Source organism: Topomyia yanbarensis, chromosome 3, assembly GCF_030247195.1.
Source record: "Topomyia yanbarensis strain Yona2022 chromosome 3, ASM3024719v1, whole genome shotgun sequence".
Lineage (NCBI taxonomy): Eukaryota > Metazoa > Arthropoda > Insecta > Diptera > Culicidae > Topomyia > Topomyia yanbarensis.
In genome coordinates this window covers 83,870,961-83,884,778 of record NC_080672.1, presented here as the reverse complement: position 1 = coordinate 83,884,778, position 13,818 = coordinate 83,870,961, and the positions used below count along the sequence as shown (strand labels likewise).

Below are 13,818 nucleotides of genomic sequence, written 5' to 3'. Positions count from 1 at the left end.
CTGCATAAAACGTTGCATAACGCAGGGCTGATTTTTGGAACAACTTGTGTTCTCATTCAGCCCTTCGTTATGCAAATTTGCCATATTATCACAGATCGGCTAAGGGCCGATTTCTTCACCCTCGCTTAACGCTTAAGACAGGTTTAAACGTACTGGTGAACCTGGTTTAAAAGTTAAGCGAGGGTGAAAAAATCGGCCTCAAGCGCGGTGTTTCATGAAGCGCGGTCGTTCCTTTCGATCGGGAAAGGCCGCGTAGAATTTTGGGTAAATGCGCTAATATAGATTTAATATATGCTGCTGTGTGCTCTTTTCAGATATTTATCCAGTTGTCGTTTGAAAAACAGCCATTTCTCGAACCAGTGCTAAGTAAAGACACAAACCAATGTGATGCGTATATGTATCGAAAAAGCGCCACCGTCGCTTGAGAGGTCTTCTGTATCAGAGATGACATTTACGTTTTGTTGCTGTTCGTATCGTAAACGTCATTGCAAAAACACAAAAAGATACGAAAGATTATTCACTACAGCTGACTGGTTTGCCATTAAGTTGCAGGACTTTTACTGTAATATTCGACAAAGAAAATTCACTTTCAGATCTGCATTAGTTTCCGCTATCGGTCGTGCCATTTCCGCGTGTTTATGCAATTGAATTTTCGTGTAAAGCAACGAGGGTTTATCGCAAAAATTGGGTAGGAAATCGTCAAAATCGTGATGTTCAACTTCGACGGCGACTTTCGTCGTCGCCCACAGCAAAGTCTCGGTGGTGTATCGCAAAAATCAGACCGTCTCAGCATTATCCGGAAGGCTCAACAGGAGCGACAGAAACGAGAGGATGTACGTCGCCAGCAGCATGGTGCAACTGTGATCCAAAGTTCGGTGCGCAGCTTCGTGCAGCGGCAGAATGTGAAACGTCGCGAACGGGAACGATTCGATGAATATCGGAAGACGAATGGGTTGAAGAAGCTACTGGATTTGGAATATCTCACGCGAAGGATTATATTTTTCTACCATGCAAAGAACAACAAGGACGGAGACCGGTTGGTAAGTACACCTCTGCACTGCAACAGGTTTCTAAGAATGGGTTCAAAGAAGGTCATTCAACCAAGGGATAGAAATCGATATTATGAATTTAAGGATTTTTTGTTGTGGGTGAAACAGAGAACATTGAAATTAAATGTTTTTTTTTTACAGATTTATCTTTGTCAATACTTGATTAAGAATCAACAAGAAGCTTTTGAGGTGGCAACAACTCAATCAATGTGGACGTATCGCATAAAGAAATTACTGGGATTATGTCTGCAGCAGATTTTCATTCCGGAGCATTCATCCGTGAGTATGATTACTTTGTCAATTTTGAAGCGTTAACACCTCTTATTCACAGACTATACCGATGCGCATGCTGGAGATCTATTCGTGCAACACCTACATTGAAAAGTATTCGAACCTGCAAACGCGGGGTCGGAGTTATCTGGAGGATATTTTCTGCTATTTGATCCGCCAGAAGTACTTCCAAATTATCCGTCAGCTAATAGAGGAAAAAATCCCTCCCATAGACGAAGACACCACCGTGCTTCCGAATCCGATCGGTGATGCGCTGTTGCAGATGTTGCTCCGCCCATTGAAGTTGATACCGACGGCGAACGAGAGATTCAACGCAAGCATCCTGCAGTCGTTCTGTTTCTACATCTTATCACCGAACTTTTCCGATCAGATTAAGCACTACATCGTTCCTTCACTGGCGAAGAATGCTGATTTTCCATATATTACACTGGTACGGTACATAGCCGATGAGTATCAGGTTCGGTTGGACTATCAAAACACAATTTTAATCGACATTGATGACGAGATGGATGATGGTGGGTCGGTTGCCGCCAGCAGGGGAGGAGAAAGTGCCAGCAAGAAGCTGCGGAAGAGTCGAGAGAATGAAACGCTTTTGCTTACCAGCTCGTTGCTTTATGCCGTTATGAAGCTGGGTGAGAATCAGTTCGGTAAGTACAGCGTCCATTGTTGGGTTTTTGGAGTTTTTGGGGTCTTCTGGGTGCTAAACGGTAATGACGAGTAATTTTCGAAACAATATTTCACCCACATTGGTATCTAATGGGATGATTTTATGCAGTGCAAACTCTGAGCAAATCAAACGCGTTCAGCAAATCGATTTTAGACAACTGTTTGTTAATATGGGCTTGATGCGACAACATTCACCAAGTGTTTACGCTCTTTCCAATATCGTTGGAATAGAGAACGATCTGATATCTCTATGTGCTTCAGGTAACGACGATTGTTCGATTAGGGCGCACTATCAATCATAGTTGCCGTTTCAGTAGCAGAATAGAATGTTTCGTGGTCGACGAAAGAAACAGGCCGTGTTCGGTCTACTACCGGATTAGGCCAAGTTGTGGACTATATAGAGCTAAGGGGACCATGCGTTGAATAGGAATGTTCCAGTGCCGGAATCTCGGTCTGTTTTCAAGACGAGACGCACGTTTCACTTTTGTCACTAAATATGGACGAATTCATCTTTCCGTCTCTTTTTATCCTTATTGATGTCTTGAATGTTATGGTAGGCCTCGAATGACGAAACGAGTCTGTGCCGCTGCTGCTAAGATCCTAAGATTTCAGTAGTCAAAGATCATAACAATGAAAGCACTCTAGCCCAACCGACACATCAGGATCGACGCCAGTAACATCCTGATTACGACATACTGGTTATTGAGTAAGGAAGGATGACACCGATTTGAAACGGTGAGTGGACTAACAACATGGTTGTCTCCGTTCCGACAGGTTTCGGGTTGTGTTAAAAATTCGGCACCATTGAGTTGGTGGTAATAGGTACGGATGGAGTATTCCTGATTTTACGCCGATCCGGCTCTGAACTGCTGCTTGGGATCACGAGAGGCGACTATGTACAACGAATGGAGATAGCAGCCCGAAGTCGCCAAAAAGGGGTTTAACGAGGTCATCACCTCGGCAAAGTTAACCAGTGCAACAACAGTACGACAAGGAGAAACAGTAGCCGCAGATTCAACACCAGAAGCAGCCTTCACCAGCAGCCGCAGCAAAAACAGGTAGGCAGCGCCTGGTTGAAAATACCAAGCTTGTCGAGTATAATAGCGGTGGCCAAAAAACTGATGGACGAACTGCACAACTTTGTTGACAAAAGGAGTAATGTGCACAAGGACATCTAAGCACTGGTCCTGAAGATACAAGGAAACCTCGGATTGGCCGTCAAGGAATGAAGAACCTAGGAGCAGAAAGTGGTCTTTGAAAATAAGGCAAACAGTGGCACCACTGAAAGTGAGAAAGACTTACGAGGCGAAAGACATACCCCAGGAGATCGAAACCGTGTCCCTCCCTACACCGAAGAGTCCAAGAGCTTCACCAGGTGATTCGAGACCAGGAGGTTCCAAGAAATACAAGAAGGCTCCCGGCGTAGCGAACGAAGCACTACCCACGTGGATAAAAACACTAAACGGGAAGTCGACAGCACAAAACAGAAGGCAACAAAGATAGGTCCGAAAAGCGAAAGCGTCCGTGTGTTGTAGCTATCATTTCGGAGCCATAAGTATCCCGGCCAGCGATGGAAACTGGATAGCAGATAACGCAAAATCAGTGGGGATTTGGACGACGGGGAGATATCCATTTCAGGAAGTTATTCATCGTGCAGGCTTTGTAATCGCCAAAATCCATAGTCTTCTTCTGCAGCTACTACGCACCTCCGCGGTGATGCTCGATAAGCTGACAGCAGAGCTTATCGATTGGAGACTATTTGTTGTAGCTGGCAATTTCAACGCTTGGGCAGTAGAATGGGGCAGCCGCTTCGCAGAGTTCGCAACGCCGCTGTAAGAGCTGTTCTAAGACCAGCGTATAAGGCGGCAAGAGCCGCATTTAACGAGGAAATCAAATTCAGTAAGAAAGCCTGCCTAGAGGAGTTTTTCCGCAATGCCAATTCAAATCCGTGAGGCGACGCCTATAGAGTTGTCATGACGAAGATAAGAGGACCAGCAGTACCAACGGGTAGGTGCTCGGAGAGGATGAGAATCATCGTAGAAGCGCTATTTCCACAGCAAGAATCGATGGCCTGGCCGCCCACGCCATACCCGACTCAGCATGACTACGAAGAAGAAGCTCGGGTAACCAACGAGGAGCTGATAGTGGTGGCAAAAATCTTGGGAACCAAGAAGGCCCCCAGACCAGACGGTATTCCGGCTCTGAAAACATCAATGCTATTGAACCCGGGCATGTTTAGGACCGCGTTGCAAAAGTGCATCGACGATGATAACTTCCCCGACATCTGGAAGCGACAAAAGAAAAGAGGGAACCGTTACTGCGTTAAGACGTAAAAAACGTCTTCAACAGGGCTAGTTGGGCTGCTATCGCCGATTTGCTACGCAATCTGTGAGTTCCCGAGTACCTCTGTAGGATTCTGAGCAGCTACTTCCAGAACCGGCTACTGATCTACGAAACTGTTGCCTGAAAAGAAGTGTTAGCGTAACAGCGGGCATACAGGGTTCCATACTCGGCCCAACTCTTTGGAATGTTATCTACGAAGTGCTGAATCTGAGCCTCCCCAGGGGCGTGAAGATTGTCCGTTTTGCGGACGACGTGGTGCTCCTAGTGATCGGTGAATCACTAGAGGAAGTAGAAGTACTAGCAACAGATGCGATAGATGTTGTGCAAGACTGGATGCACGAGAAGAAGCTGACGTTATCTCACCACAGAACCGAGATGGTTTTAATAAGCAACCGAAAGGCAGTACAACAAGCAAGAATTTCAATGAGAGAGTGTATCATCAACTCAAAGGGGGAAGTTAGACAACTGAGAGTGATGATAGACGACAGACTAAGCTTTAATAGCCACATTGACGGGATGGCCGGAAACGTGATCTCGGCACTATCTCTGATCATGCCCATTAATTCGGCGATCAGCAGCAGTAAAAAGCGACTACTACCGAGTGTCCCCACACCGTTGCTCAAATACGCAGGACCTGCTTGTGTGACGGCACTGCAGACGAAGAGGAACACATCTCGGCTGAACAGCACGTTCAGGCTGGTGGTGGCCATGCGGGTGTCTAGCGCGTATTGAACTATTTCATCAGAGGCAGCCTACAAGATAGCTGGAACGATTATCATAAACCTGCTCGAAGAAAATAGCGAGTGTTATAGGGATCGAAGCACGAGAGTAGTCCGTAAACGAACCCGAGTTGATACCTTAATCAAGTGTGCAACATCAGTGGGATAACGCTGCAAACGGTAGATGAACCCGTCGACTAATTCCATGCCTCTCGGTGTGGGTAAACAGAGCGCACGGTGAAGGTAACTTCCATATGACGCAGTTCTTGTCTTGTCATAGCTGTTTCAAGAAGTATCTTCATCGGTGGCGGTGATGCAGAGGAAACGCCTGATACAGAGGAAACGCCACGGACAAAGAAAAATGGGACGCGGGAACAGAACAGTCGTTCATATCACGTCAGCGTGGCAACGAAGCTGGCGCGAGGAGCAACATCCAGGAACATAGCAATACACGGCTTCGGGTCGTCGAGGCACCGACGAAACGGAAGTTACACTACAACCGGAATCACCGGACCAACTTTGGCACTCGACAAGTCAGTCTGCGGAAGAGAGATAATGTAGACTCCCGGAGTAGGCTAGATCAACCGCCGAGGACTAGACTGATTTCACGCATCGTCTACGGTAGGTCGCTGGGGCACCTGAGAAACAGAAGTCATCCTCCCCACGGAATCGCAGGACAGACCTCGGCACCTAGCCGACCAGCGTCGAGATAACAGTTTCGAGAGAACTTTCAACATCGGGAAATTTTTCCGTCGGAGTAGGCTAGGCCCACCGCCGGGGACTTGTACGAGTAGATCGTGAAGTAGCACCGGCAAATGGTCGTCAGGGCACCTATGATCTGAAAGTCACCCTCCATCCAGAATCGCAGGACCGACCTCGGCATCTACCCAGGTAGCATCGGTTTTGGAAGATCTTCCACCGCCGGGGAACTCTTCGTCGGAGTAGGAAAGATCCACCGTCGTGGACTACTCCGAGTAGTCCATAGCGAATCGCCGGCTTGAACCGTCGGGGCATCAGTGTACCGGACACAATCTCAGAATCGCTGGACAAACCTCGGTTTTCTACTGGACTGCATCAAAGCATAAAATAACGCGTCCGTCAATGGTTGCGGGACACATTCTTTCGCCAGGGAACTTTCCGCCGAGGTAGGCTAGCTCCACCGTCGGGGACTACGCCGAGTAGCACCGAACGCGACAAACCACCACTATAGGGTCATCGGGACACCAGTTAACCGGAAGCCACCCTTCAACCGGAATCGCTGAATCGACCACGGCATCCAACTGGTCAACGCAGTGAGGAGCGCATGTAGAATATCATGTCGTGCAGGACTGATATGGCGCTTATGAGAACTGCGAACTAGCACGACCAGCCAGACCTGAAATCAAGCGAAGTGCATGAGGACAGCCTGCCGCTTAAGTTGTTACTTCAAATAGAAACCGGGGGATCAGGCAAATGTCGGACTCCTTGGTGGAGTTTAGAGGAGCACGGTTCAGAGTTATCTTTTCTGTTCAGAGTCCCTTACTTTGGCACACGATGGACGAAATCGGTAGAATGATCTAACTACTAAAAGTGCGCTTTACCACCAAGTAAGTAAAAAAAGAACACACACATACAGACATGTCATTGGAGCGCCCGTGAACTGGAAGCTACACTCCACCAAACGGAGCTCAACACCTACTGAATGACCCTTTGAGTAGGCTAGGTCCACCGCTGGGGACTATATCGAGTAGATTGGGCCGAAGCGGGGAGCAAAATGGCTCACGGAAACGAACATTGGTATCAGGAGAAATCTACAGCCGAGGAGGTCACAGTAGGGGGGATTTAACGTCGTGGAACTCTTATGCTGTTTTCAGTTTTAGAGTCACTCTAGGTTCGCTCTAATGTTTACAATATCCATACAAAAGTAACAGCTCCGAGCGAACCTAGAGCAACTCTGATCCAAAAAGGAAATCAGCATTAGTTGGAGTAGTGTGGTTCGCCGCCGGATAATATCCGTAGAGTAGATCTCGAGAAAACTGGGAGCCAAATAGTTTAAGGAAGCGGGTATCGGTGTTGTGAGAAATTCCTCTATCGGGGAACTCTCAGTCGGAGTAGGGTGAGTTCACCGCTGGGGACTATCTGAGCAGATCGTGATAAGACTGGGAGCTGAATGACTCACGGAAACAGGAGCCACATGGCTCACGGATTCAGCATCTAAATATAGAAATAGGCTCCTGTTGCTTCTCCGACGCCTTGTTGAGTTGATACAATTTCAAACAACAGTAATACTAAATTTGGCCATCAGATCCAACAATATTTCACATTTCCGCCAAAACAGGCTGTCAAACGAAAGAATTGACTATTTAAGTGGTAGCTTTATTCAACATTTTTTCAATTTACATTTTCTTTGCAGACAATCTGAACAGCGTGCCCCTGTATAGCGCCTACGTGAAAGTCATTTCATCGATGGTGAACAACATTACGAAACTACCGCGAATGGCCACCGAAACCTATCACCATCGACAGGATGATTCCAGTGACTCTGAATCGGAGTCCGAAGATGTTCAGATGCTTACCAGTACGGAGAATCAAACGCTAGCGGAAATCATCAGCATGCTCAACGATAATCAGCGAGTAGCATTCGTGGTGAAACACGTCGATGATATCCTGGATAAGCCTGATGTGATGCAGCATCTCTGTTTAGTCTGCCACAATCTGATGACCTACAATCGGCTGGCAGTGTACGAGTATAAACTGCTATACATGCTAGCTTCCAAACCACAATTCATTCGATCGCTTTGGTACACCCTGACAGCTCAAACTGTTAGTCAAGGTTTCTCGTCACCAATTTCGTTGCTGTCCAAGGGATTAACAATTTGTAAGTAACAATCTGTTTCGGTGATCAGTTTCTTTAACTATTACAATTATTCATATGTTATAGCCAAGTATGATTCTGACAGGATAGTTCCGATATTGGCCTCATTCTGTGCCCTCTTTGGTAGACTCATAGCCACACTGCACGATGGAGAATTTTGCCAGGAAAACGTTCTTCCAGGGACAGTCAGCAAAATCATGCCATTCACAATCCCAGAAATCATTCCGCTCAGTACGACACTCAAGGAAATTTCACTTGGGCTGGTAGAGCTTGCGTTTCCCGAAACTCGCTCCTCGCTCAAAGACAGCTATCGCACTATGTTAACCTCACTGAACAACGAGTCCACTTCCCACTATCGGCTCAAGTGTGATTTGAGCGAGCAGAACAAGAATGTTTGGCCCCATCTGCTCAAAGTTTGCGTTTCACTGCTGCGACAAATTCATACACGCGATCTGCGACGAGGTTTCTGCCCGGATGGCCACTGGACGGCACAGAATCTAAATCTCCCGCTTGATAAACCCACCGATTTGCATCTGTCCCGGGGGCGACGGGGACCGCGGCCATTTCAACCTATTCGAGACTTTACTCGAGAGGATGTGGAAGATGGACCACCTCTCTCCACGAAGCAGATCCGGTCGATAACGATCCTGCGAGAGATTCCATTTGTGGTAGCGTTCAACACTCGCGTCGGTGTCTTCCAGGGGTTGGTGGCGGCCGACAAACTTCGGACTCAGGGTGATCTACAGGGATTCCTGCAGGGACCCTCCATTCAACTGACCGTTCGAAGGTCTCATATGTACGAGGATGCCTTCGATAAGCTGAGTCCGATTAATGGTAGGAACTCACTTTTTCCAGTTTCTTGATTAATATATCATCTCTCTTTTTAACATTAGAACCGGATCTTCGTCCAAAATTCCGCATAGAGATGGTTAACTCTGCCGGCATGAGAGAAGCCGGCATCGATGGAGGAGGAGTGTTTCGTGAATTTCTGTCCGAGCTTATCAAGACTGCTTTCGATCCACACCGTGGCTTTTTCATGTAACTTAATGACACTGTTTGTGACAATGTTTAGCGATTAACATAAACCTATTCGATTCAGGATCACAAAGGACAATATGCTGTACCCGAACCCGAGCGTGGGTAAAATTGTGGAAGACTACCAACGACATTACTATTTCATTGGACGCATCCTGGGCAAAGCATTGTACGAAAACCTGCTGGTAGAATTGCCATTGGCAGAATTTTTTCTTTCGAAACTGGCGGGCAAGCATTCGGATGTAGATATTCACCAGCTGGCATCGCTTGATCCGGTGTTGCATAGGTATGCTCTCATTTACTAACGATAAGAATCTGTTTTCGCCTATAGACTAATGTTTTATGACGCCCATGCTAACAGAAACCTCATGTCGCTGAAAGCATACGAAGGAGACGTTTCAGATCTAGGATTAGATTTTACTATAGTCTGTGATGAATTAGGTGAAACTAGGGTAAGTTTGAATCTGTTCGATAAGTGCAACAGTACACAATACTAATGTTTTTCCTCTGCATATATACAGATAGAAGAGCTCAAGCCGAACGGTGCCAACATAACGGTGAACTCTTCCAACCGCTTGGAGTACATCCAGCTGATGGCAGATTTCAAATTGAATAGGCAGATTAGATCGCAATGTTTAGCGTTCCGGCAAGGTCTAGCGAACGTACTACCCATTGAGTGGTTGTACATGTTCAGTAACAAAGAACTGCAGGTGCTTACATCTGGGGCCGAAATTCCAGTGGACGTTCACGATCTGCGGCAAAATACACGATATGGTGGTGATTTCACGATAGAACATAACACAATTCAGCTGTTTTGGAAAGTGGTCGAAGAGTTCGACGATATTCAGCGAAGACAGCTGCTCAAGTTTGTCACTAGCTGCTCGCGTCCTCCACTGCTAGGTTTTAAAGATTTGGATCCACCGTTTTGCATCCAGAACGCTGGTGATACAGACCGTCTTCCATCGGCTAGCACGTGCATGAATCTGCTCAAACTGCCGGCCTTTGAAAAGGAGGATGTCCTACGCGAAAAGTTGCTCTATGCAATCCAGAGTGGGTCTGGATTCGAACTGAGCTAAGGTTTGATTGGTGAAGATGTGGTGTGGCTTGTAAGGTTGTTCCTTCGTGAGCGTGTAATGTGTTGTACCAGAGGTTTGGGTTTTCGGTACAAGTGTTTTTTCTCTGCAGTTTGGGTTCCTCACGTGGAATGACGAATATCAATGTGTAATGTGCTCCGAAGCTATTTTACAGCAAGGGTACACTTATTAGTGAACAAGGGGAAGTGTAAGCAATTGTATGGTTATATTTATTTCGTAAAACTATTTTAAAGATCGAATACTATTCCCTACAGAATAACAAGCGTATGATGTAAGAGATGAGGCAAATGTAGAAGACATCAATTGTGGATTTGTGTTGTGTTTATTTCAATTACAAAAAAGAGAAAGCAGATATTCGCAATACGTAAGAAGTAGTTGCCCTTTCAGTCTTGTATGTTTACTATTTGGGATTGGGTGTCATTCTTTTTTGTGTTTCCATGTTGCTGACTTGGCCCTCGGTTTTGCTGTTATATCATCCCATATATGGGGGAAGGGGAGGAGTTGCTTCTCTAATCTTCCGGTCATCACATCGCATGCTTTGGTATTCTTAGTATGTATAACAAACATGAAGATGTGACACAAGGTGCCAAGAGCGCACTAAAATCCGGTCAATCCTATTTTGCATTGGATTGTCTGCTCTAAATATATCACCAGGGGACCATTCATAAATGATGTTGGATTTTGACAATAGGGGAAGAGCGTCACGTAACGAGATAACTAAAAATGAATTTTAGACGTATCAGCGGATCAGGGATAAAAAAAACGTACAACATTGTTTATGAATGGCCCCCAAACAAAGAATATTCCATAACGAATATCACGTAACATCGGTGACAGAGCATTGGGATCAAGGCCAAGTCCCCCCTGGGTCGTGCAAAACTGAGAAGCAACATCAATTTAGGCACAGATAGCAGACGTCCATTTATTTTCATTTTGTTTTATCTTTTCACTTGTTTCTCCTGCTACGATGTGTGCGGATCGGTGCGGGTGAGCGGGACGGCCAAGGAAACGGAAAGCCAGTGGCCCAAACAGATCAGGAACAGGAGGGAGGACTGCGAACAGGAAAACCGACAACAGAGGAGAAATCGTTTATTTATTTATTATAGCTACGATACTAATCACAATTGTTTTGCTTTTCTTGTTTCGTTTCAGCAAACCAAAATCTATACGGACTAACACATACGAACAGTTAGGCTTTGTAGGTTCCCATCTTGAGAAATGACAATGATACTGTACGAGATGGCGCTGGGCCTGTGGCCTTCGACTGGCATGGTTCATTCTCATTGATTCGGAAGTCTTCTTGGCTGGTTGGTAGATATGTGCTCCTACTTGCAAGTTGATCAATTCACTTAGGTGGGGGACATGTGGATCCTACTAGTTGTCGACTCTTTTGATCGTGAGTATGAGGCTAGTTCAGGAAAGGAGTACAGGACTGGCACCTAAGAGATAGTTAATTATTCAGGACTTGTTCTTATGATTACTAAACTCGACCAAGCACACCGGCTCTCAGAAATGATAAACAACCCTTTCGGGTCGGTGTGGTCTATTCGAGTTGAACTAGGCGGACATTCGGTTCGAGCAAACTTTAAGGTTAATAGTGGATAAATATTTCTTACGACTTTATTGGCGGAGATTGTTTTTGTGAAATCCTAAAGTACCTTCACTGGTATAGCAACTCAGGATAATAATAGAAAAATTAAGGGTTTGCCTGGTTCATAATGTAATGAATATGTATATTGACTAGAACAGGGATAATCGAGTTATGTTATAAGATAGAGAAGAAACAGCACAGTTGAAGGAAAAGTATTCGCGAGTAAGGACTAATACTGCTAGTATGTTTACCGTTTCAATTAATAGTCGTTTGATCTGCTTCGGACCTAGGAGACAAAAAGGAGATTAGGAAGAGACAGAAGCGGATTCAATGCGAAATTTGCCAATATGACGTTGACCCCAAGACGATGGTAGGATGATTTTCCATAGGATGACAGACTAGATGACACGACGTTACACGCTCTAAACTTGCGCCAAATAGTTTGTATGTATGTATGAATGTAAGCCCGTATGTATGCCTGTATGCATGGATGTGTATAGGAGCAATGTATCCCTGAGCAACATGGAAGGACACCTCTGAGCCGCCAAAACGCTCATGGGAAGCCGGGTGCGCGGTCATAGGTGTGACCATAAAGCACTGCACACACTGTCAAGTGCAACGGAGAGACGGTAGGTGTACAATTAATGCACATAGGTTGCAGAAATAGGTTGTTGAGACAGCCCGATTGTACACTGATAAATAACAATAACAATAATATATCATCCCATATATAAATGACCGAGTACCGGGTATTCAGCTTGATGGAACCGACTGCGAGAAGGGGACCAGCGTTGCACAGAAGCCGACAGGTCCGATGGGAACATCCTCTGCCTGGTGCAAAATCAGAACGACAATGAAGCACGGTCCTCAAAACGGTAGAGCTCCTGTTAGCGGTAGATGAGGCTTCAGTGAAACCGATGACCTTCTAACACAAGCAGCTGAACTACGTATTCAGAAAGGCTAGAATGCGCCAGTTGAAGGGGGCCCCGGTTTTCACCGAACGTGGAAGTTCTAGGCCAGCATGGACTGAAAAAGCTCTTGTCTCAGGAGCAATACACAGAAGCACCCTATCGTATGCGGCTCACGAACTGATACGAAAGGAGAGGATCGAAAACCCCCCCTAGGCGAAGGTGCGCAAACGGCAAGAACCGAAGCAAATACTGGGCCAAAAAAGGCCACTGGAACGTCGAACAGAACACAGCCAGTGACTAGCCGTCGGCACAATACATGGGATGAAACATTGGCCCCAAAAATCAACGGCAAAAAAACACCGCGAAAATGAGCAGCGTTTGCTGCATTCAAGTGAACCTTCACCATGCAAAAGGTGCCACAAGCGTCATTGCCCGGAGGTTCACCAAAGAGCGCCTATACATCGCTCAAATACAGGAGCCGTGGGCAAATAAGCACAAAATCTTAAATTCCTCAGCTCACAGGTTAGTATATTGTATCGACAATCCAACTCCAAGCGCTGCAGTTTTGATAAACAGAGCAATAAAATTTTCTCCAATTACAGAAATCATTCAACAAGACATCGTTGCAATAACAGTGGAGGCACCGACGGCTAGGGGAAAGCAGGAGATTGTGATCGCATCTGTCTACTTCTCTGGCGATGCGGATGCAGCACCACCTGAAATCGATGCCCTCATAAAGTACTGCAGAAGCATAAATAAGCCCTTTATCACTGGATGTGATGCCAATCAAATATGGGGTAGCAAGGATATAAATGCTAGAGGTGAGTACCTACTAGAATACCTTTCGTCAAATGATGTCCATGTGTGTAACAAGGGAGTTGTACCTACATTTTTGAACACAGTTAGAAGCAAAGTACTGGATCTCACGTTATGCAGCGCTTTCTGAAGTTTCCGACGAACATAGTCTGTCGAAAGACAGACACATAATGTTCGCCATAGAAGCCAATAAACTCACAGTGCAAAAACAGGGAAATAAGGAAAACAAATTGGTGTTTATTTCGCTCACACCTGGAACAGTCGAAAAGAGCGGGGAGTAAGATCATCGAGTAAAATCAAAGTTGAGGTCGTCATTGAATCGTTGCCGTCGTTAGAACACGCGTCAAATCTTAGGGCTTATGGTGAAGTGACCTTAAATATAGATGTCGGAGGCTCGATCAGTTAGAACACGTTCGTGTCGTTGACGAAGGCTAGATCGAGCGTCCGTT

General features: G+C 45.9%; 1 protein-coding gene across 1 annotated transcript; it reads left to right on the top strand.

The window, feature by feature from the left end:
- Positions 1-476: 476 nt before the first annotated feature.
- Positions 477-10,361, top strand: LOC131690503 (ubiquitin-protein ligase E3C). The gene is made up of 9 exons (XM_058976334.1): positions 477-1,040; positions 1,191-1,328; positions 1,381-1,987; positions 7,461-7,925; positions 7,989-8,756; positions 8,816-8,960; positions 9,022-9,243; positions 9,319-9,409; positions 9,479-10,361. Exons 1-9 carry the CDS (start codon positions 711-713, stop codon positions 10,031-10,033), a joined length of 3,321 nt encoding a protein of 1,106 aa, XP_058832317.1. The 5' UTR covers positions 477-710; the 3' UTR covers positions 10,034-10,361.
- Positions 10,362-13,818: the final 3,457 nt, after the last annotated feature.

Excerpts from the sequence above, each read along its gene's own strand:
- LOC131690503 (XM_058976334.1), top strand. The coding sequence starts at position 711 with ATGTTCAACTTCGACGGCGACTTTCGTCGTCGCCCACAGCAAAGTCTC. Across the intron at positions 7,926-7,988 it reads GTCCAAGGGATTAACAATTT|CCAAGTATGATTCTGACAGG; the intron begins GTAAGTAACAAT and ends CATATGTTATAG. Across the intron at positions 9,244-9,318 it reads CTTGATCCGGTGTTGCATAG|AAACCTCATGTCGCTGAAAG; the intron begins GTATGCTCTCAT and ends CCATGCTAACAG.